The sequence below is a fragment of the Lagopus leucura genome, unplaced genomic scaffold (genome assembly GCF_019238085.1).
Source record: "Lagopus leucura isolate 7727_CA_CO unplaced genomic scaffold, USGS_WTPT01 Super-Scaffold_810, whole genome shotgun sequence".
NCBI classification, from domain to species: Eukaryota; Metazoa; Chordata; class Aves; order Galliformes; family Phasianidae; genus Lagopus; species Lagopus leucura.
The window spans coordinates 1551134-1573866 of record NW_024962261.1 but is presented as its reverse complement, the minus strand read 5'-3'; the positions used below and the strand labels follow the sequence as shown (position 1 = coordinate 1573866).

Below are 22733 nucleotides of genomic sequence, written 5' to 3'. Positions count from 1 at the left end.
GCTTGTGTTGGCATAATATCAGGAAATTGTTTTGCTGGGGGTTTGAGATGACGTGGTAAATAAGTTTATCTGCAGGTCAGTGCTGGACAGAGAAGTGGCAGCTCCCACACAGAGACACCAGTGAGTTCCTGATGATGGGTCAGGTGCTGGATTTCTGAGACTTATGCCACTGAGTTAACAATTGAGCTGATTATTGTGTCAAAAGAAAAAAACAGCTACCACTTTGCAGCACCAGCCTGGCCAGAAACTGGAGAGAAGCGCATCTGTGAATGAAAATCAGATGCTTATTCAAGACTTCTGCTATTCAAGACTTACGTTACTTATTCAAGAAGTATGTTCTTAAGTGCAAATGCAGGATGGAATTAAGGATTGGTGCTTTTTGGATTATTCAGCTAGAAATTTCCTTATCATTAGTCAAAAAAGAAAGGGAAGCAGGCCTCACAGATGAGTGTACCACCAAGTGTTTGTACTGGTGCATCCTACAAAGACTGTGCAACCAGACAAAGAGACACTAAGTATCAGGCAGTGTTTTATTACACAAGCTATTTGTACAGAGATATACAGAGGTGCCTTTCTGTCAGAAGGGCAGCCAATTGCCAGTCATCAGCAGCAAGATCATTTCCTGCCGAACTGTGGCAGTGGTGGTGGCACCTTAATATCTTGACCTTTTTCTAGTTTCTTCTCACAGTCAACTAGGTAATTGACCCCATCAATGACAATCTGGACTAGTTCCACCTAGAGAAAGAAAAAAAAAAGGTAGTAAGAGCTTTAAGTAATGCTATTAATAGAGAAAGGAAAAAACTGTCTTGTTCTGCAAGAACAATTACAACTGGCCCCAAGGAGAGTCACAGCACAGAGATCACATGCCCTGTGTGACACCAGAGACTTGTACATCTTCACAGACATGGATTAGGACCCTGCATTCTCTTACAGATCACCATAAACTCATGTTCTGTCACAATAACTTGTCAGCTGCCTGCATTCAGGGAAAGATTTCCCACCCACCCTGGCTGGCATGATGGCTTTGCTGAGATGGTTCATCAGGCTCAGAACCCACATTTCTGAAGGAAATACCATCACCCCAAATGCATGCTGGCTCTACACCATGTACCATTCCCTTGTTTTCAACGGAGGTGCTCTTGATATACACTGGCAGAGATGGGATTAGCTTCAGGCCCAGAGCAGCACCAAAACTGGCAATTCTGTATGGCAGAGTGTAGTGATGTCTTTGTAATCTTTTCAAATTGCAGAAGAATCCAAAGAGCCTTGCCCTCATCAGGCTTTCTCCAGGCCCTCGTGCATTGTTACTGTCACTGTAGCCAGCAAACTATAGTACCAGTTTTTCTTAATTTTCACAAGACGGTCCATTAACAACCGTTAATGACTGGTTTGTTGAAACAGAATGCAAAGACTAAATCCCACTGTTGCTTCATTGTGACAGTCACTGATTTTCAAGGGATTTGTTTTTGCAATGAAGCATGTCAGTGGCTCGGTAGTTTATTACATTGTCTGTTATAGACCAGCTGTTTTGGGAAATCAGAGGTCTGAATTTGCAGCCTCCAGGAGAGCAGGAAATTCATATTAAGTTTGCATTGACCACTAACTGAAACAAAACAAAAATACAAAGAATTTTATCTTGCACCTTTGGGAACATAATTCAATTCTGAAAGCAAATTTACCACATAATTGAATTTATTTACTAGAAACTGAAAAAAATATATCTTACAATAAAACATTTTTATCTTGTTGAGTTTCTCTTATTTAGATTTCAGAATCTTCAAGGCAGGGATTGTATTGTATCTCCTGGCTCAGTTCTCTGAATGCTTGCTTTATGAAGCATCACTGACTTCAATGGGTGTCTTCATATATAGGAAAAATTTACAGTGCATATACAATAGAATCCCTTAATGAATTATATAGTGTAATCCTTTCATATTTTTTAGTGTTAATTTAGTATAGAGCACACACAGTGATGCTTCAGATGTTAATAAATATCTCTGCTACATACTGTTTCTGCATATAATAATGCTAAATAGCTTTTTACTTTTGAATATTTCAGTTTAGATTCACAGGAGCTTAACTGCTTACATTAAACTAAACAAAAAAATTAATTTTCAATGTTCTGTCCAAACACCCCTTGTTAGTGAAGATGTTTAAGGGCATATGTAAATAAGGAAGTAAGGAAGACCTGACTTGGCTTTGTCTCTGAGGCGGAAAATGCAAGACAAGCAAGAAGGCAAACCAGCTGACTAAATGTGAGCTAATTTGATCCAAGCGCAATCCAAGTTCATTATCCCAGGACTGTATTTGTGTTACAAAAACTACCAAGCATCAGGCTGAATTCAGGTGTTGGGTTTCAACAAATTGCATCCATGTCTAAGCTGCCAAAGATTCCCCAGTGCTGTGGTATTCTGGGAAAACACACCTTAACCACACTCATCTGGGAGATGAAAGATAGTTGGCAGAAGATTTGAGGCTATCTACTGGCGGAGTGGTCAAATTGCTGGACTTACAGGGCCTTGACAGATCAGTTTTTCTATCAGTTGTTCTTGATGTGGCCAAGAGTAAACATAACAGAAGCTGTAGCTGTGTCACAGGACGTACAGCCTATGACCTGGAATAACATTCTGGGAGTGCTACTGGAAGGACGCTATAACACTGACACTGCCATTTCTTGACCATCCTTCAGCAGAATTGCTCATAGGAGCTGTTCTGCTTTATAAATATGAAATTGGAATGGGGTCTGGGACCTGAGTGTTTCATGAAAGCAGCCTCCCTGCTAAGATGTAGGGTTGTTTTCACTCTCTGGCTCCACAAATACACATTCAAACTGAAATGTCTTCAAAAATGCGTGAGATGAACTCATCTCACCATAGTCTACAGCACAGTAGAAGGAATTCAGAGCTGACAAGTCAATATCTTCCCTGATCAAAACCCAGCTCTTTTGTGTCTTCTGCTCAATTTGACACAGGACATGAGAAGATACCAACAATTTCTCCTTTTATTATTTTGGAGTGAAAGGACTGACCTCATCCTGTTCTCACAGTATGGAGAAAGTGCAAGACTGTGAATACTAAAAGGAAAACAACACATTAATCCTGTCTTGCTTTCTGTACCCAATTTCCTTTGTGGGTTAGGACACAATCCTTAATTCTCTCCTTGACATTTTACAGCAGGTCACATTTATGGTGCCTTCTCATGGCAATTTTTTTTTCTCTCATTACCATAACAAGAATATTTGGCAAACACTTGATCCACATGTATAATTTTTTGTTCTGCAAGCATCTTCATTGGATCTAGAAATGCAAACCACCACAATTCCATTGAGGTGACTCTGAGACCAGAGTGAACCCAGTTGAAAGGAAACTGACTTGTTCATTTCAGATCTGTGTAAGGAGCGAGGAGGAAAAAAAGAAAAGATATCAGGTTACCTCTGATCGACCCATGCGGTCCAGGTTGGAGATATCATACACGTCTGCTACAGCTGCAGTATCCACCCCACCAGTGCCACGCTTTTGCAGCCTCAGATTCTCCAAGATTTTTGGAAACCTAGGATCCTAGCAGAAAAACAGATTTGTGTTTACAGCCTTTTAACCTGTGCATTGTGCCGAATCCTTGTAATGCTTTTATACATGACTTAATGTGTAGCATCTCCAGACACACAGGCAGTTTTCTCAGTCCTTATTTACAGCAGGCACATCCAACCCACAGCCTGCAGGTCGCATGTGGCCCAGCCCACCCCCTGCTGCAGCCGCTGCCCTACACCACTGTGGCAGCAGCTCAGCACCACCAAGCATCTTGGCCTGACCCCAGGCATGCACCCGTCACTCACAACAGCCACACAGCAGTGCGTGATCAGCACTGTGTGGGCTGTAACCAGAGCATGCACTGCAGTGTATAACTGTATGCACTTGGATACACTGGCTGAACACAGTTCTCTGAACTGCAAAAAATATGCAGCACTGCTTTCTGTTGTGATGAAGGAATTTGAGAATAGACTCCGAGATTGCTAAAAAAAGTCATCTCAGATTATGTTTGTGACTCCATTTTCAGTCGATAGAAATACATGACCTGCAAATTTTAAGATGGAATATATAGAGTTGCAATCAGATATTCAACTCAACAATCTGATCATGTCTCTATTGGACTTCTATAAGCCCTCCTAATCAGAGAGAAATACCCCTTGCTTCAGAAGGGGTACCTTGTTCATGTCATTGCTTTTGGTACCTTTGTGAACAACTGCTTTCAAGGGTGAAGCACAGGAAAAATAAACTTGTCAAAAAGCTCTGATGAACACCTTGAGACCTCACTAAGAATTGCCACCACTGCCATCAAACTGGGGTAATATATTAGGTTCCAAAAACAGGGTGACATATCCCACTAGTTTTATGGTTTTGTTGCTCAAATACTCTATAAAAAAAATTGAATGTTTTGTTACTTATATATTAACTATATTAACTATATAGAGCTGCTCTGAAAGTAACATCTCCTATTTTATGATGTTGTTCCACAACATCAGAAGCAAATGGTGGTGGTGGGGCAGTAGGAACTGAACATTCCTACCCATATTCTGTTACATTTTGTTGCCTTGTGACAGATGGTAGCAGGGGGACAGCCTGGCAAAATCAGTGCAGAACATGGAAGTGCATATGTAGCAAATGTGTGGAATTGTTTTCCCACATGCAGGAAAAATGGCACCCACTGACATTCACTGATGCTTGCTGAACATTTCTGGAGATCAACCAGTGGATGTGACTACAGTAACAGCAACAGTACATCACCTCCACTGGAGCAGATTTTTGTAAGAGTGACATGCAAGTTCTTGTTTATTGCTGGTGAAATTGCAGAGCTAATGGTGGAGACTGTGTTGAAAAAGAGTGCTTTGTAGCTGAGAATTTGCTCTATCAAACAGTGTTCTTGTGCTCTTTGTATCTGTTGTAGTTTCCATGAAAATAAATAGGAGGTATTGCCTTCAGAGAAATCCATATATATGCTGCCCAAAACAATTCTTCGTCACTCAGTGCAGCCCAGGCAAGCCAAACGGTTTGACCTACGGATTACAGCCTGTCTTGGCACTGTCTTCTAAGTACATTAATTTCCATAACAAATACAATAATTTGCGGAATAAAAGTTTGCTTAGTTAGTTATACATAATCCTTGGGACCTTGTTATATATCACACTAACATGAAGTCTGTGTGAGCTGTCATTTTGCATTTGTTTCTCTGTAAATCATTTGTTCCTCAGTAAATCAGAAGAGCTGACCTATGTCACTAGCCTTTTAAATGAATCATGTACCTTGCTAAGCTTGGGCAGCTTGACATGGACTCCAGCACGTAAACCAGTTCCCAGGTTGGATGGACAGGTCAGAATGTACCCGAGGCGTTCATTCCACATGAATTCCCAGCCCCGTTCTTTAATTAATCTTTCAACCTATGAAGACAATAAGCGAGAAAGTGAAAAGAAAGTGTTACATATATATCATGTTCTAAGATATTTCCTTGTACCTGAGATTCTTCTCATCACGTGTATGTGCTGATGGTGAGCTCCACTAACACTAATGCACAAATACACGCCTGAATTCAGTCTGGTCCATGCCTTTTGCAAACACCAGATGCCAAGTTCTTCACTGAATAGTACAAGAATTTCTTCATTCTTTTCTCAGTCATTAACTTGTAGATTCTTGGTCACTTTATCACAAAGCTCCCTGTCGCGATGGTTTTGTATTGCCTTAGCCCATGAAGTCATATGTTCACCTCAGAATTATGGCCTTTGCGATGCATTTCTAACCTTAGGAAGATTGCAATTCACAAAAGCCTCAAAGCCTCAAACATACGGATTAAAAAACAAACAAACAAACAAAACGGAGCTACAGGTGAGTTTTCTATCAATTCTGGAGTGGCTCCTGACTCTTAGGAGAAGGTACTTGACTTACTTATGCCTAAATTTAATTATATTCCTTCGCAGTTCAGATGAAGTATGTGTGCCAGGGTCACCAATGGGGAGAAATGATTGTTCTGTGTAACACTGACAGTTTTGGAGACAATTAGTGTTTTATGTACTCTGGCAACCTATGCAGGAAGGATGGGAAGGAGGAGCAGAGTCTTATGCCATGTCGCCTGCCCCACTGCACCTTCTTTGCACATTGTCTGTGGGGGACTAAGTCTAATCCTTTTTCTCAGAAAAAGAAAGAAATTTTTCTCTGTCTGAGCAGTACATGGGGCTAACTAATGCAGCCTGCTTGTAGCCATTCCCAAGTTGTCTGGACAGTGCTGTTCTAGCCTGTGTACCAACACATGAAGGCTGTTTTTGTCTTTAGGAGTAGCTGACCATTTTCTCTGCAGCTCAGCTATCAATTTCCCTTTGTTCCCTTCTTTAACTGCACTAGTGTGTTTTGCTTTCGGGACTGATGTTACTGTTGCCCCTGGAGATGCCAGTATGAACCATGGTAAGCAGTGCTGATAACTGCCCAATTGCAACCAGGCAGGAAAAACAAAGTCTAGTTCTTACCTCTTTTAAGCCACGGCAAAATCTTTCAAACACCCGTTTCATATTTCCACCCTTCTCCATGGAGATCACTCTGGTATGGTCCTCTTCATTAATCCAGATGAGAAATGTCTTATCGTTGTTATGCCTGGTTGAGAGGAGAAGTGCTACTTTAAAGCATGAGACAAATGCAGTTCTCTCTACACTCACCTTTATCACAGCTTTTCAGGACTTTGTGGAAGATAAGTGCAGCAAAGCAATATTGCTCTGCAGAGTAAGGGTTGAGATAAAAGGAACATGTTGTCTCCCAGCTCAAGCACAGCTGGTGGAGATCAAGGGGAAAATACCAGCCCTACATCCACTGTCTGTGAGCACGTTCTTTATTGATCTCTGTATACTGTGCAGCTAGGAAAGAAAACTGATGTTTACATGCTGCTGGGGGCCAGGCTCTGTGCTTTTACTTAGCTATGTTCTCTACTTCAAATCTCTGAGCTTGCTTTCCCACTTGGTTGCACTGTATGGCCACATCCATGGAGTTACATGGAGGACAATATCTACATGTGGGCAATGCACTGGAGCTGCTGGGTCATCAGTCAAGCTACAAATCCTGAAGTTAGCTACTCCTACTTTAAACAGTTCACTGTAGCTAAGCATGTAAAGAGCCAGGTTAAACCCAAGGAATTTTTAGTAGCTTTCTTCCACTTTCTCTGTCTTATCCACAGTCTTTCTTGCAGCATGTAGTATATGTCTGGCAGGATCAGACTCCTTTGTACAAATACTGTAATGTTACCAACTTTGAAACATATGAAATGGTGGAAGTTTAGTTCTCTAAGCATGATTTTCAGCTTATTTGCCACTGTGAAGCCTTTTGCTGACACAGAACTGTGCAGGTACAAACATCCTGTGCCCTGACATTAAGGTTACCTGAGACCCAGATCCACTGACAAACTTTTCAATCTTACTATTTCTTTCTACCGAGTATTTCACATGTAAAACAAGCCCAATTGTATTCAACTTGGGATCACTGGATAGTCTACACTGGTAGCACTTTTTCTGTTTGTAGAAACAGCAGATGGGGTGCCTCAAATTTATCACCTTGTTGGAGCAAGCCTCTTTCTCAGATATAAATGGGGACCAGGGAACCAATCTGAAGTTTATTGAAACAGAAATCCTCACAGATTTCTAACAGGTCATTAGTGTTCACGAGTGGTCGGGTTCCACAGTGCCTGCTCCCAAGCAGAAAGCAGCTTTAGTTTGTTTCAGTAATTCTGGATGTGCTGAACACGAGCCAGTGTTCCCAGTGTGGGGAAGAAATTTCTTCTCCCACATCAAGACTCAACGTCTCTGAAAGTCTTGACCATTCCTAGAGCAAGGAGATAAGCTAGATTACTTCTCATAGTTCTTTCTGCCTACTTTTTCAAGATTAAAACGTTTGGTAACCCATAGACATGTAATAGGAGAAATGCAGATTCACTGCACAGCCATCTGCATTGTCTTCTAGGCAGTGTGCACTGATCTGGGGGCTATTATTTCATTACATCCATAGAAAATATTCTGTTTGTGCACAAAACCTATCAACTGCGTTGTGAAAGAAGGAACAGACCCAGAAGAAAATGGGAAATTCAGCTTCTGCTATATACCATCTTTGCCCAGATCATTTGGAAAGGAAGTGTTACTTTCAATTCAGGGAACTGATAAAACACCCTGTCTACTGAGAGAGGAGGCAGGAATTAGTGATGCAGTGTCCTGCAGCTGTATGGCCAGTGGTTTCCAGCTGTCAGCATCGCTGCTGACTGCTGTTACAGCTGCTTTCCTAAACTCAGCTATACTGGTGTCATAGTGACTGATAGGCCTTTTCCCAAATCAAATTTATAACTAGAAATAGAAATAGAAATAGAAATAGAAATAGAAATAGAAGTAGAAAAAATTGGAGATAAAGACCCAAAGAAGGAGCCATGCTTATGTTGTAGTGTTGTACTGATATTATTAGAGAGTACATGAAAATATTCTGTGAACATAAAGGTCTTATTTACTTCCCTTTCTTGGATATTTATATATTTTAATTAAGCAATAATTTATTATTTTTTTTAAAGCAACTAAATATGCTGTGAGTATCAGGATAGCATGGCTGCAAAGCTAAGACAAGCAAAGAGAACAGTAATACAATCTTTAAAACACAGCAGATGCCACACAACATACCAGATTCCTCTGGCATCCGGCCAGTCACGAGCCATCCCAGCACATGTCAGCAGAGGGGACACTGGCTTGTCAAAGAGAAAGTGATCCTAGCCAAGGAAATGGGGCCAGAGAGAAAGGGAGAGAGAAAAAAGGAAACAAAATTCAAGTTCATTCAGGGAAGCAGTATAATTTTGTATCAATACATTTTACATGAAGGCAATCAGTGTACAAGTAAATGATGTAGTATACCCTATGAATCTGGTTCCTTCTTGTAGAAGCTTAAAGCACATTACCCAGGTGAATTTTCCTGAATCTTGCAGGCTCTTGATTGGCAATGTACAAGAGTGTTTTCCCAAAACACTTCTTGTAGGGGAAGCCAATTAGCCTTTACAGACTGCAGAATATCCAGTGGCAGTTTTGAAAAGAGGTAGCACTATGCTGGACTCAACCTCTGGCATCACAGCCTTGTGCAGCTCTTCAGCAGTGATGCTGTCTCCAGTGTTAATAAACTCAGCACTCAGTGTGCCACAGACTTGTCATATTTCAATTATTTTTTTTTAACTGAGATTTCTTTTTGTTCCAAAGCGGATAAGATTTTAATGGGTGTGCTGAAAAATAATTAGTTCTCAATTCCTCAAACACTGCCTTGTCAAATATTGTATGTGGTTGTTTTTTGGTTTTTTGTTTTTTTCCCCTGGAGTTTAATTAAGATTAATACCAAGGCTATCCAGAATAAATATGACATGATAGACAAGCTAATAAAATTTACTTTCTTTTCCCCCTTAGTGGAGAATTTTCGACTTTCATCTCTGAATGCTCTGTGATAGGCACATGCAGGGGAAAATGATATGGAGTTCCACAGGGACGAGACATTTATTTTCTCTACCTGCTCTGTTCCACACTTCTGTTTGAGAAAAAAAGGCATCCTTTTGCAAGTGAACAGCAGAGTGCCATTACTTTCTTGTACAAGCATATGGGCCAAACCTTCAATGCCTTCTGTGCTGAGTGCACTCATTTTGTCTTAGAGAGATCAAATAGTGCCTGCTAAACAGTGACAGCAAGCTCTAAGATACACGTTGGGGTTTTGAGGTCCTAAAGTACTGAAGGGAGAAGGCAATGTTATGAGTAAAAGATAGAACCTGGGGTTACAAGGTTCAATGCCCTGATTTTTATTAATTTGCACTACTGTAAAAGCTAGCAAAGTAAGGCAAAATGCTGAATCGGTGAACCTATTCCACCTCCCCAATAAGTTAACCTTGAACTGCAAAGGAATTTGATTTTCCACAGCCCTGTTTTGATCTCTGCCTTCTGAAGAGCTCTCTCCTGCTGAAAAGGGCGATGGAGTAAAGTTCACACAGGTAACCAACATCTTGCCAATAAATATATCACCAGGAACATTCAATAAAAAACATTTCTGACCTTACATAATGCATAACTCCTGGTTAATCCAGACTATAACACCTGATTGTAGTGTTATAAATAGTTATGCTACTTCATCAGCTGCCTTTGTGTTGATGTAACAAATAACTGTGTCGTAAATATAGCTAACAGGGTACAGACATTCCTTTGGATATATAAAATGCACATGCAACATTTGTGTTGTTTTGTTGTTTTGTTTTCATTTTTTAAAGCAATCTTATAGATTTTTATGATTTTTAAAATCTCAACATGAATCCCTGTTATGGGTTTTCAAGGTGATTGCTATTTGTGCTAGGTTAGCACTTGGAAACTTTGGCTGCCTCAAAACATCTCTGCAGAACTGAACAATGACATAAATCCATGGTGGAAATCTTTGTGTTTCCGTCTCCGTGACAATGAAAATTGCTTTTGACCCTTCAAGTTCATAAGTGCATTTGTAGGACTGGGAAAAGGCCATAGGGTGCAGTTGGCTACAACTATTCCAGGGAAAGAATTCATGTAATTTTGACATAAAGCAGTTATAGATTAAAGCCCCAACCCTGGCAGTCTGGAATACAAATAATATATAATCTTTTAATACGTAATACTTGTAGTTAGAATGGTTATTAATATAGGAAATGTCAATCTTTGAGCAAGAAAATAATCAAGGAAAAGTTCTGCTTATTTGTCCAAAGAGGTGGCAGCAGCATCCACATAAATTTCACGAAGAGCTTGGTATCCGGAACGTAACTCCATGTGCCTACACATAGAGTCCATGTGTATAGCCAAAACACAGACCCTGGATAATTTGCCATTAAGTTAAAAATATTGCTGGGCCAATAACCACTGGATTAACACTATGATTATCATCCTTAACTACAGGGAAGGCATGTACCCTACAGGAAGGTGAAGGTAAAAATAAACAAGGGTAAGTGTAGACAGTGTCAGCTCTGGAGCTATACTTACATCAATAAGCTGCTGCTGATCCCTCTCAGACATGTTGGTCAAGCTGTAGTACTTTCCAGCAAGGTCTCCCTTCAGCCCAGCTAGGGCAGTGACCACAACGTTTTCCACCTCTCTCCTCTCAGCCCTGGTGCAGGCAGGAGGAAGGCTCAGGCCACGGATGCTGCGGCCAGTGCGCACACGTGATGAGAGGACATAGTGCTCATCAAAATAGCCATGGGTGATCTGAAGGAAGAATATGGGATTTTATGGTTGATGCATGCTGTTTTGCTACACTGTTAGAAGAAAAATTCCAACCTACAAAATGCGGTACGTCCTTCTGCCTGAGGATCTTGACCCAGGATATGGCAGAGTAACCAACTGGTCCTTCAGTTGGAGGTCCCACCATGGATGGAATACTACAGCAGCAATACTGTAATTGTGGGAAGCAGTCCTGATCTTCTACTCCCTTATTATTTTCAGTCTTACCTTGGATGCATCCAGGTCTGTATGATGCCTCATGTTTCGTGGATCATAGCCGTTATGTCTTGCTTTAATGACAGGGTCAAAAATCTCAGCAAACACCTATGGAAGTCAGAATAATCAGTAGAGAATCTGCCACACCACAGAAACAGTCAAAAGCATGAGCCTCAGCCACAGGAGAAACACTTTGGCATAGACAGGGAGCTTTGCAAATGCTGACAGGGGTAAGTATGAAAAGGGCATTTTGACCTAGACAGCGCTCTGTAGCAGTTGCTGATCTTCACACAAAATGAAGGTGTAATAGCAGATTACAAGCCTGCTTTGGCTACCACAGACAGGCATGGAATGTTGTGACAACCAGACTAGATTTCAGAATGTATTGCCAACTAGAATACATAGAGTATCTTGGCAGCTTGCCTCCTGCTTTTAGGTCATTCAGGACCAATACCATGATCCTCGTTAGAGTCACATGTCAGCTGTGGCCACAACCACACCTTCATTCAGTCATGGGTCAGTAGCCACAGCAGCTTTTCAGGGTAGCCACCACATCTGTAGGGGAAAACTGAACTGCAGGAGCTGATAACCCAGAATGTCAGAAGTCCCAGTCCATCTTCCATGGCCCAGCATTTGGGATGCTGTTAAGAGACCATGTAATAATAGGTACCGTTGTGTAGTAGGCTGAAGGAAGCAGACTAGAGATGTCAAGAAAAATAAGAATTTTCTTTTTTTTCCTATTCTTCTTACTACTTCAGTGTTAAGTAAACCTGTCCGTCTTAATGCTGTCTATTTTCTTCTTCTGTCATGATCCAATAGCTGTAGCTTAAAGGTGTCTGGCAAATCCCAGAAGACATTTTCATTTCATTTCTGCCTTAGGTGTTCCACAATACAATTTCCACATTACCTTCATCTTGTGTATCTCAGGGTTGCATAGTTTTGCCATAAACTAAGTTTAGTAGTAGGAAGAAGGGCTGCTGCTGGAGGCAGGTAGAATATTGCTCTAGAGCAGCTGTACTTTATTAGCTTTGACTGCAGCAGAGAGGGTAGATGTAGCAATGCCTCATGTTTTTGCGTTTTCTCATGTGGAAGAGTAGGGAATGCATTGTCTTTATAAACATGGCCTGCCTCTTACGTGCTCTCTGGAATGTTATTTATCTTAGGAGCGCATACCCTGCCAGGAAGTGCTGTTCAACTAATGACCATAAAAACAGCAACAAACACAGTAATTTTATGAAAGCATTTTACCTCATAGGATTCTTCATCACCTGCAACCATGCCGACAGTTTTAATGAAAGGATGGCCAGGATTGTCTACCCCGGTTTGGATGCACTGGTCCAGGCTGTAGCCATTGGGAGTCAGCTTGTCCCTCAGCTTAGCATAAATGGCTGGGGTGAGACACTCAGCCATGCAGTTGTTGTGCTTGCGAAGATCTGGATAGTCTGCACTGAAGAGAAAAAACATCCCAAGCAGTTAACACTGTAACTTTGAACGGTGATCTTTGCTAGTTCACAGAATTATTAAAGGGATCATGACACATGAAGTATGCTGCAAGACTTGACAGTAACATTAGTTCTTTGTTTATATGTTGCACCAAATTTTAGGAGAGCAGGAACATTCAGGTCACTCCAAATGCCCCCAAACTGTGCACAGATGAATAATCCTGCATACAATTGCAGCTTTCTGCTACCTGCAGCAACCATAAAATAATCTTGATGAGCTTTAAAAATGTACCAAACCCCACCAATTCTCTGCTGAGACACTCCTTGTCAGAAATAAATGAGTTCTAATGTTGTTTTGTTAGGCAGGAAGGGAATTAAGTTGAAAAAGGATTTGTAATTCTAAGACAAGGTACTCTCACAGCTGTGTGGATATCAGTGGGACTGTCTGGTCTCTGTCAGTGGGAAAGCTAACTTATCTGCAATACCTGCTGTTTCTGTACTTGTATTAATACTGTTTATGTAAAGCTGAACCATATTCCAAGCCAGGAAAAATCATAGAATAATAGAATCTTTGAATGGTTTGGGTTGGAAGGGACCTTAAAGTCCACCAGTCCCAATCCCTGCCGTGGGCTGGTTATCCACCGTCAGCTGAGGCTGCCCAGGGCCCCATCCAACCTGACCTTGAATGCCTCCAGGGATGGGGCACTCACACCCTTTCTGGGCAGCTGTGCCAGGGTCACTCTCACTGTGGATGATTTCCTTCTAACATCTAACCCAAATCTCTTTCAGTTTAAAGTCATTATCCTTCGTCCTGTTACTCCCTGACACAGATTCCCTGTCCAGCTTCGGACCCCTTTGGGGACTGGTAGGTCACAATGAGGTCTCTCCTCCAACAAGCTGCACAACCTTAACTTTCTCAGGCTCTCTTCACAGGAGAGGTGCTACAGCCCTCTGACAATCCTCATAACTCTCCTCTAGACTCATTCCAACAGATCCATGTTCTTCTTAGATAGTGGGCCCCAGAGCTGAACACAGTACTCCAGGTGGGATCTCACAAGGGTAGAGTAGAAGGACAGAGTCACTGTTCACACCTCTTTTGATGCTGCCCAGGATATGGTTTTCTTTGTGGGTTGCAAGCACACAGTATTGGCTTGTATTGAGCTTTTCATCCTCCAGCAACCACAGGTTCTTCTCTGGGTTGCCCTCAATCCATTCTTCACCAAAAACATTCATGTTTGGGATTGCTCCAACACAGGTGCAGCACATTTAACTTGGTCATGTTCAACTGCACAAAGTTTGTACAGGCCCACCTCTCAAGCTTGTCAATGTCTCTCCGGAAGGTATCTCTTCCTTCCAGCATTTTGACTGTATCACTCAGCTTGGTGTTCTCCACAGAATGGACATATTGTGCTTATTAAGGCATTTTTGCAATCAAATCATACCCCACCTACTTTGTAACATTTTGTCTGATGCATAACCCTATTATTTCCATTGGAATTTATTTTAACTAATATACACTACTTGAGAAAAAGAGATTGGCAGAGCCTGATCACTATTGTTTTTCACAAATATTGCCAGCAAAATCAACCTGTACATTAAGGTCTGTAGTTAGTTTCTAATCATCAGCCAACCACTTTGCAGCAGAATTAAGAATATTTCAAGTGCTGTAATTACACAGGAAAATTTTTTGCTACTTGAATGATAAAAGTATGTTCACAGTTCCTAAAGGTAGAGTCTGTACTGTCAGCCAGTCCCAACAGTTCTACATAGCTGATGAGATAAAATAGGACTAATTTAGTGTTTTGCCAGAAATTTGAAGTATTCTGTAGGCTTGTCACTGTTTGGCAGTGTTTTTTTGAGTGTTGATACTATCACACACCCCTGCTTTCTTGTCTTGAGAGTCACTGTTGGTGTAAAACTGAGGTGACCAGCAAAGGGTGTTGTTTGTCAGGTTGTCAGTCCTCAGGCACACAGACGGGGTGACTGCATGAGGACTCTGCTGCTCTGATGAGGATCTTCCTCCTCCGCGGAGCCCAACGGGATGCCTAGCCTATAGCGCCCACCTGGGAGGGAAGAGCTTCCGCTTCTCATGCACAGCAGCTTTCACATTTTGCTGGTTGAGGAGGTACCCAGTGGTGAGTACCCCTGTGCCTGCTGCTGCAAAAAGTGCAGCAGTTGCACGGCCAGCCAGGAGACGACCAAAGGTGCCAGCCATCCTTCTTGGAGGACAAGATCTCTGCAAGAGAAAGCAGCCCAGCATCAACTCAAAGCCCTCTCACAGTGTGCATGACAAATAAACCATCAATTTTAACAGTGTCCCTGTAAAAGAAGCAATCTACTTTTATGGTAGGTTTGCACTGAAGTAGTGTGTTCAGACAAAATGGTTTGTGTTTACTGCATTTCTCCAGCTACGTAGCATTGTCGAACCCTAGAGTTATCTAGGCTGGAAAGGTACCTTTAGTAGAATTGGAAATTGGTTGGCTTTTAGTTCTGTATTGAGCACACAGTTCTAAACCAGTGTATTTATTTATTTATTTATTTATTTTCACAACTTAGGGCTATAATTAAATCCTTTAGTTTGCTCCATAGCAACAGCATGTTATCTGGAGACATATTTTCAGTGACCAGTAAGTCAGTACGGCAAGATGCAGTAAAGTATGGTCACATGTGATGGGATGTGACACATGAATTTCTTTACAGTGCTGTCACCAACAGAACCCCCATGCTTTTTCTGCATTACCTTGGCCTGTTAAAAATTGTGCTTTTTCTGCTATAGGACTAAAGTTGGAGTAGGCTATAAATCACTGCAGGAAGGAGTGCTCAATATGCTTGAATTGTGAAAACCCTGACTGGCATGGGAATGGGAATGAAGGTCAACTCTTCACTATCTTTTTCAGTAAAAGAGCACGTTCCATCAAATAGGAGCAAAAACCAAAACAAAGGTAGGCAGCTCTATACAACTGTCATGGACTTAAGGAACTCCTTGTGAAAGGACAATGTGGGTAAGTGGTGTGCGTGTCTTCAGCGATACTGGATAAGCACGTGGAAGAGAAATGAGCTGTGTGCGTGTAGCAGACAAAATGAAACAGGCTAACAAAATTCCTGGATCTGGCAGCAGCTGGAAGCCATGGGGACAATGCGGACAGAGCATTGCATACTTTGTTCCACTTTCCTCAATGAGCTACTGGGCTACCTACATTTTCTCCTGCTCTGAAACACTATAATCATTTTTAACACTCAAAAAGCTACAGAAAATATACAGAAGTACCTATTAAGCATCTATAACAGAAGCTTTCTGAACAGCAAATATAGCGTCAGAAGGCCACGTATAATGACTTCTTTAAGACACAAAGAACAGAAGCACACTACAGATAGCAGTTTCTGACTCCCAGCCGCTCAAAAACTTGTGACTTCTCTTCTTTCAGGACAAAGAGTGATACTCTTTTACCTTTACACCACGTGTCCTGCACAAAGATCTAGAATAAGAACAAATGTAATGGTTACTTGAATCCGCAGTGATCCAGAGGCAGACAGCAGCACCAGTAAAATAATCCAGGCTTTAAAAACCTGTTAGGAATCCATGTGCCCAATTATTTGTAATTTATTATTCCCAGAAATGTGTTCACAGCTCAGCCATGAGTTTGGGATTAAGCCCAAGCACTATCTCAGTCTAGCAGAGAAACTAGCATGTTCTGGAAGTCTGAAGAAGAAAATGCTGGTCTTTTTCTTCCCAGAATCAGAATGCAACTAGTTTTGCAAGTGACTTGGCTCCTGGGAAGGTGTATGTTGTGTTTAAATCAATAACACAAATTCCAATTTGTGTTGCTGAAGGAAACATTTTCTTAAAAAGGGGCTCTGACAAGTCCCGTTTGGGAAATGGACATGGAAGAGTCCCGAAAGACATGCTGCTGTTGCTTTGTCATGGCTGTATCAATGTATTGATATTTGTTTGTATAATCTCTTCATAATTTTTTTCACATGAAGTTAAACATCTCACTTGGTTTTTTTTTTAGTGAGCGTGGATTTGCAGCAGGCCACTCCCTTTGGGCTGTGTGGTGGAGCCCCTCTGAGCTCTGCGAGTGCCTCTACTCTATCAGTGCCTTCATTTTGGTGACAGCTGCAGGATGGGCTCTTGCAGCTGTACCAAAAACAAAGTGGGAGATGGTAGGACTGCAAATCAAAATGAAGTATTGGGTTTGTGGTGGATAGTGCTTGTGCCTTATTGCACTGTAGCTTCTGCAACCCATGCTCTGGAAATATTTGCTTGTGACTAATTTGAGGAGAACTATTAGTGCTATACCTCAGTGTCTCAGAAACGATGCATTTTCTTAACAATGGTATGTGTTTGTAGTTCTGTTTCACAGATGCTGTCCCTACTGCATGGAATTGGCCTACAGTCAAAATGTTGCCCTGAAAACCCAAAGCTGTGCACATGTCCCTTTGCAGACAGTGACACCACCCCTCCAGCAGCCCCAGGCACACATCAGCTGTGAATCTTTTTGGTACATTCTGAATATTGCATTACTTCAAGGGGCCAATCTGACCCACACACCTCATTAAACTATAGGAGTCACATGTGGAGTGTATTTAGAAGGCCACAAGAGCATGTGTCTGTGCACTGTCTTTTGGATTGTGTTGTCCTCCATCAAGTGTACTTGCTTCCTAGGACACTTTTTCCTTGGTGGATCATGGAAAACTCTCCCCCTCCCCAAGGCAGGCTCTGATTTACCTTATAGATGCTTCTCTAAGAGCTCCTAAAGCCTCCAACACTGGAGATGCCACAGCCGGTGTAGGAGAACGACCTAAAAAAAAAAAAAAAAGATCAGAGTGAGGCAGGATTTTTTTATTTTGAACAATGTCAATCTGCACACCTGTTGGTACAACTTAAGTGTCACCTCATTACATTTCCTTCCCCAGACATAAAAGCATAGTGAGCAGTTTGTTTTCTGTCTGAATGGGCCGTGGCCATTTCAGCTTTCGGAGTCTGCAGTGTGGCAGTGATGTTGCAGGGACCACTGCTGGTGGCTGATGAATGTGAAGGGACTGGCAGAGCAAGAGAGCTGGAATTTTGTGTGGGAGAGAAGAACAGTATCTTCTGGGGTGCTCTGAAAAGAGGTCTACAGTCTTTTCTATCAAAACTCCTAATTCAGTTAATAGGATTTGCCATAAGCAAGGGCTGTTGTTCTGAATATAAATGCATATAATGCATCAGCACCAACCAAATCCAGGCTGTGTGTTAGAAGGGCATATGTAATAGCAGTAGCAGTATTAGCAATAATAGCAGTAATGAGTGGCTCAAGAACATGGTGGGTAATTTCAGTAGTCAACTCTAAGAGCTTTTAAACAATGAGGGTACACAGTGAGAAAGACTCCTCACGATAAAAAACAAGGGCATTTTGTCTTGTTTGCATTTTTCTTTCTCCTTTAGAAATAGCATGATTTCTGAATAATTCAGTTGTTTATCTCCTGGTAGAAACTGAGCACTGTCCCAAGCTGCTGTGATGCAGGACAGAGGCACCAGCATCAGGAGAATGTCCACCAGACAGGAGGAAAAAACAGAGGGGCTCGTCAGCCTGATGCACAAATAAACACAGCACTTGTTTCTTGCCTGCCTATGCATTTACTGTCACTGTCCTTTGCTACAAAATTTATCATCTTCTCTTAGAGATTTCTCCCAATTATTTGTTTTATGGGTAGCTACACATTGACTAGCTTCCTTTCTATGTCTCTCATCACTGCTTTATGATATTTTCACATTAATCACTTGAGGGATTGGTGCTTCCTGGTGTGGATCGGGCTCAGAGGAGCACAGGAACAATTTCTGATATGGATGCTGGCACAGGATGAGGCCCAGCATGGTGGTGAGCATCTGCAGCAGCAGACACCAGATTAGCTGAAGTCACTGCACATCTATCATTTTTTACCACTAATTTTGCTGCCACTATAAGCAGGAATGCTATCCAGGAACCAGAAGAGCTTGAATAATAATAAGGTAGAATAATAATCATAAAATTGTTTTTAATTAGTTTCTAGTAATCATTTACAGATTTCTACTTCAGTTTATAACTGCACCAGCACTGCAGAAACTTTGGGTTCTTTCCATGCACCATAAGCTACATCTGAACTTGGATTTTATTTTAGGACAAAATGAGGTGCACCTGAACAAGCTCTGGATTTTTCTTCTTCAGTTTCCAGACAAAGTCTAATTTTTATGGCATTATACACAACAATTGTTGAGGTACAATACTAATATTATTTTGTGTTTTCAAGGTGAGTTTTAGAATTTGTAACATGAGACTTCAGGTACATGTCACTCAGTTTTCAGACAGTAACAACACTGGCTTTGCCTCATAGAGTCATAGAATCATAGAATGATCAAGGTTGGAAAAGACCACTAAGATCATCCAGTCCAACTATCAACACATCCCTACCATGCCCACTAACTAGGGGGGTTGGACTCAATGATCTCTGGAGGTCCGTTCCAACCCCTACAGTTCTGTGATTCTGTGATTCTGTGATTCTAACCACGTCCCTCAGTGCCATATCTACAAGTCTCTTGAACACCTCCATGGACAATGACCCCACAGCCTCCCTGGCCATCCTATTCCAGTGCATCACCGCTCTTCCTGCATTTTCCTAGTATCCAACCATGACAACAAGTGGAGATGTCTTTTGTATCCCTCTAGGATTACTTATGCCTTTGGCCCAAAGGCAGAGTACATGGACTCTGTCATGGGCAACCACAGATCCTCTGAAGCTTTGTTGCCAAGGTCACTGGGACTTGCTTGGAGAATGCAAAAACACTGTTCTACAGAAGAGAAGAATCACAGAGCAATTGACTCAAATGTTCTTTCTCCATATTTTTCATGTAGCACATTAATCCCTATGGTGAACAGTTTTAGTCAATTCTTACAAGCCTTTTTGAAAGCATAAGTAATGATTGTGAAGGGAATTAATGCAATGTTGGCACAGCGTAACAGGCATGAATCATGCAGCACATATCACAACGTGTCTCCAAACCCAAGTTTTCTTCACAGCTGAGCAGAATTGGTCCCATTTCCTGCACAGCAGCACCACAGAGGGTAAATGAAATTGCACACAGTGTAGAGTCAGAACAGAAGAGTGTGAGATGTAGCAGAAGTCACTGCTGCAGTGCTGGAGCTGGAGGGGAAACAGCTTGAAGGACTGCGAGTGTCATTTCAGGAAGTGGGACCATTGGTGACCAAAGAGTGAATGCTGGGGTGAAGAAATTTGGAGAGTGCCTATTTCAGGGCTTGAACCATTCTTTGTCATAATGTACCTAGACTAGTGCTTTTGCTAAAGCTGAGGGCCCTTTCCAGAAGAAGTATGGTTTTCACAGACCAGGTCCCTAGCCAATATTAAAATATATTAATCACATCTGGCAGTGGAGTGGAAGCAGACCATGCTACAGCTCCCACTGTTGCTGCTGCCAGAGGCTGCAGAGCATCCCCCATGTTGTGCTGACGGACAGCCACACTGTGCCCAGCTCCCAGCAGGTCACCTTGCACACAGCCGCCTTGTGACTTGCATACAGGTGAAGCTGTGGTATCCTCTTCTGGAAATTTCGGAGGAGTGTAGATTACAGAAGATGCACAAACCACCTTGTTAACCTTTAAGGAACTTTACTACTATTTTAAATGTAGGCAAATGAATGCTTTTGCTATTCACCCTTTACTTTCTTGAACTTCTAAAGAGGAATCATCTGCTCTGTTTACTCCTGCACAGGTAGCACGTGTGCATGCAGCTAGGAAGGAAAGAAGGTGCAACGGTTACAGCGGTAGTGACATTTCCAGAAATAGAACAAGATCAAATATTTGGATGAGTCATGGATGGTATTACTTGCCACACCATGTGACCCCGAGCGACATTTCAGAGGAATGGCAGAGTCATAGCCAAAGTTCACACAGGTAACGTATATGTGCCTCTCAAACTGCTAAGCTCTTGGGTCACGCTGACACGGTGGTGAGCAGAAAGTTCACATGGTGGAGATGGGTATTGGCGGAGGTGGTCTTTTATTTCCAAGAAGTTATGCCTTTGAGTCATCTCAGCTAAAGCCTGCAGATGCCAGGGGAAAGTTTGCTCTGCCCTTCTATGGAAGTTGTGGGCACCTTAGAAACTTCTGCAATAAATATCACAAGCAACTAAATGAGGGAGGCACCATTTTTAGATGCCCAGAAAACAGCTGACGTTGCTCTTCATTTGCTGCCTCACTCTACGTGCTCAGAGCTTGAGATTCAAATTAAAACATTAAATCTTTATCAGCAGCTATCGGAGGTGTTATCCCCCAGTTTTCCTTTGCCCCTGGCCTTTCTGACCAAGAAGGGCTTAAGTTAGGATGTCTAGAGTGCAGAAGTAGCGGCAGTGCAGGCATCTTCCTGACTGCACCTCAACACAGCACGCAGCACCTCTACAGAAAATAACCTGCCATTCAGCCTCTTTCTGCTTATAATTCCACAGGCCTGTGAGCAAGTATAAAAATCTAATCATCTGAGTGAAATTAAATAAAAAGCACGCCTAAATCAATTACTATGAGCAGAGGAGATACGGAAAAGCTGTGTCCCTTGCCAGGCAGGCAGCTTGCCAGCCCCAGCACACGCCATGGTTTGCACGAGGCCTCACTTCGGGCTCCTCCTGGTGGGAACGGATGCAAACCCCACCAGGGCCCAGCTGGGGCCCTTCTGAGCTTTCAGACGCTGCTGCACAACATAACCCCAGTGCACAGAGCTATATCCCGCCCACAAACCACTCCTAGAACTATCGTGCTCCCTGCACTGCTGTTACAGGTCAGAGGAACTGATTTTGCCCTTATTTAAAACTGTCACTGAAGGGTTAGCCTGTGAAGCAGCTGCACAGTGGGCTGACATTTCCTCCTGAACCAAAGAGCCGTGTGGATTGATAAATTACAATCGCGCTATGCTGCGTCCTGCAGTGCTTCCGAGTGATGGAACAGCCCTGTGTCAGAAAAAACTGCAAGAGAAGCAATGCGGTTAGTGGGACTGACCTTGCAGCCAAAGGAAGAGGTCCTGCTGCCTGCAGCGAGCCTGGCGTGTGAGGGGAGCCACGCGCTGGGGCTGACAGGAGTCCAGGTAATATGAGAGGGGCAGAATGAGGTGAGGGAAGGGAAAATAATTGCGGTGGCCAATCCTAAAATGCCTGGTTACATGAATGACATTTGCACTCAGAAGGATGCCCTTGGGGACAGGAGCAGGATGTGGCAGAAGGAGGTGTGTGAGCTGAGTGACAGCTACACCGTCCCTCACACGCTTCTCTCAGGCAGAGAGGGCCATGGCCTCGGCCTGGGGGCTCAGAAAAGAGATGCCACAAACCCTCTCGGCCAGGCCTCTCACCTGGCCTGCCCAGAGAGCCGCCCCACTCACCCAGAGGGAGTAGGGTTAGAACACTGCAACCTCACAGTGTGGGTGAGGTGACATCACAGCGCAGGTGACGAGACAAGATAGCAGGCAGGTTTTTTTCAATCCTTTTCTTCCACCACACTCATTGTTGGTTCTTGTAAGGCAGACGTGTCCAGAAATGTGAAATTTGAAGGTGTTAGTGTAAGAGAAGCACTAAAACTCCAGTTTGGAGTTATTGCAAAGTAGTGAAGAAATAAGCACATGAAAGAAGGAATATACAATTTCATTGGCCTAGTTACTTTCTCATTGGAGCTAAGCATTTTTCAAGGCTGGCATAGAAACATAAGGGCCAATACTGAGCAGCTTTTAAAAAAAGTCCAACACTTTATTTGTTCCCATTGTATGCTTAATACTTCTTGAATTATGCAAGGTGATTTC

At 42.4% G+C, this 22733-nt stretch overlaps 1 protein-coding gene across 1 annotated transcript; it reads right to left on the bottom strand.

Moving 5' to 3' along the window:
* Window positions 1-516: 516 nt before the first annotated feature.
* On the bottom strand, window positions 517-22047 carry CKMT2 (creatine kinase, mitochondrial 2). The gene is made up of 11 exons (XM_042866252.1): window positions 21944-22047; window positions 17651-17723; window positions 14985-15157; window positions 12728-12926; window positions 11492-11587; window positions 11027-11248; window positions 8684-8769; window positions 6509-6632; window positions 5297-5431; window positions 3432-3557; window positions 517-735 (listed from the first exon to the last, which is right to left on the bottom strand). Exons 3-11 carry the CDS (start codon window positions 15134-15136, stop codon window positions 616-618), a joined length of 1260 nt encoding a protein of 419 aa, XP_042722186.1. The 5' UTR covers window positions 15137-15157; window positions 17651-17723; window positions 21944-22047; the 3' UTR covers window positions 517-615.
* Between the last annotated feature and the right edge of the window lie 686 nt (window positions 22048-22733).

What these genes read in the sequence shown, in the direction of transcription:
- CKMT2 (XM_042866252.1), bottom strand. Translation starts at nt 15,136, where the DNA reads ATGGCTGGCACCTTTGGTCGTCTCCTGGCTGGCCGTGCAACTGCTGCA. An exon ending in ATCAGCAGCAGCTTATTGAT is followed by an intron (nt 8,770 to 11,026) that starts GTAAGTATAGCT and finishes TTCCTTGGCTAG; the next exon opens with GATCACTTTCTCTTTGACAA. An exon ending in ACCGCATGGGTCGATCAGAG is followed by an intron (nt 736 to 3,431) that starts GTAACCTGATAT and finishes TTCTTTCTCTAG; the next exon opens with GTGGAACTAGTCCAGATTGT.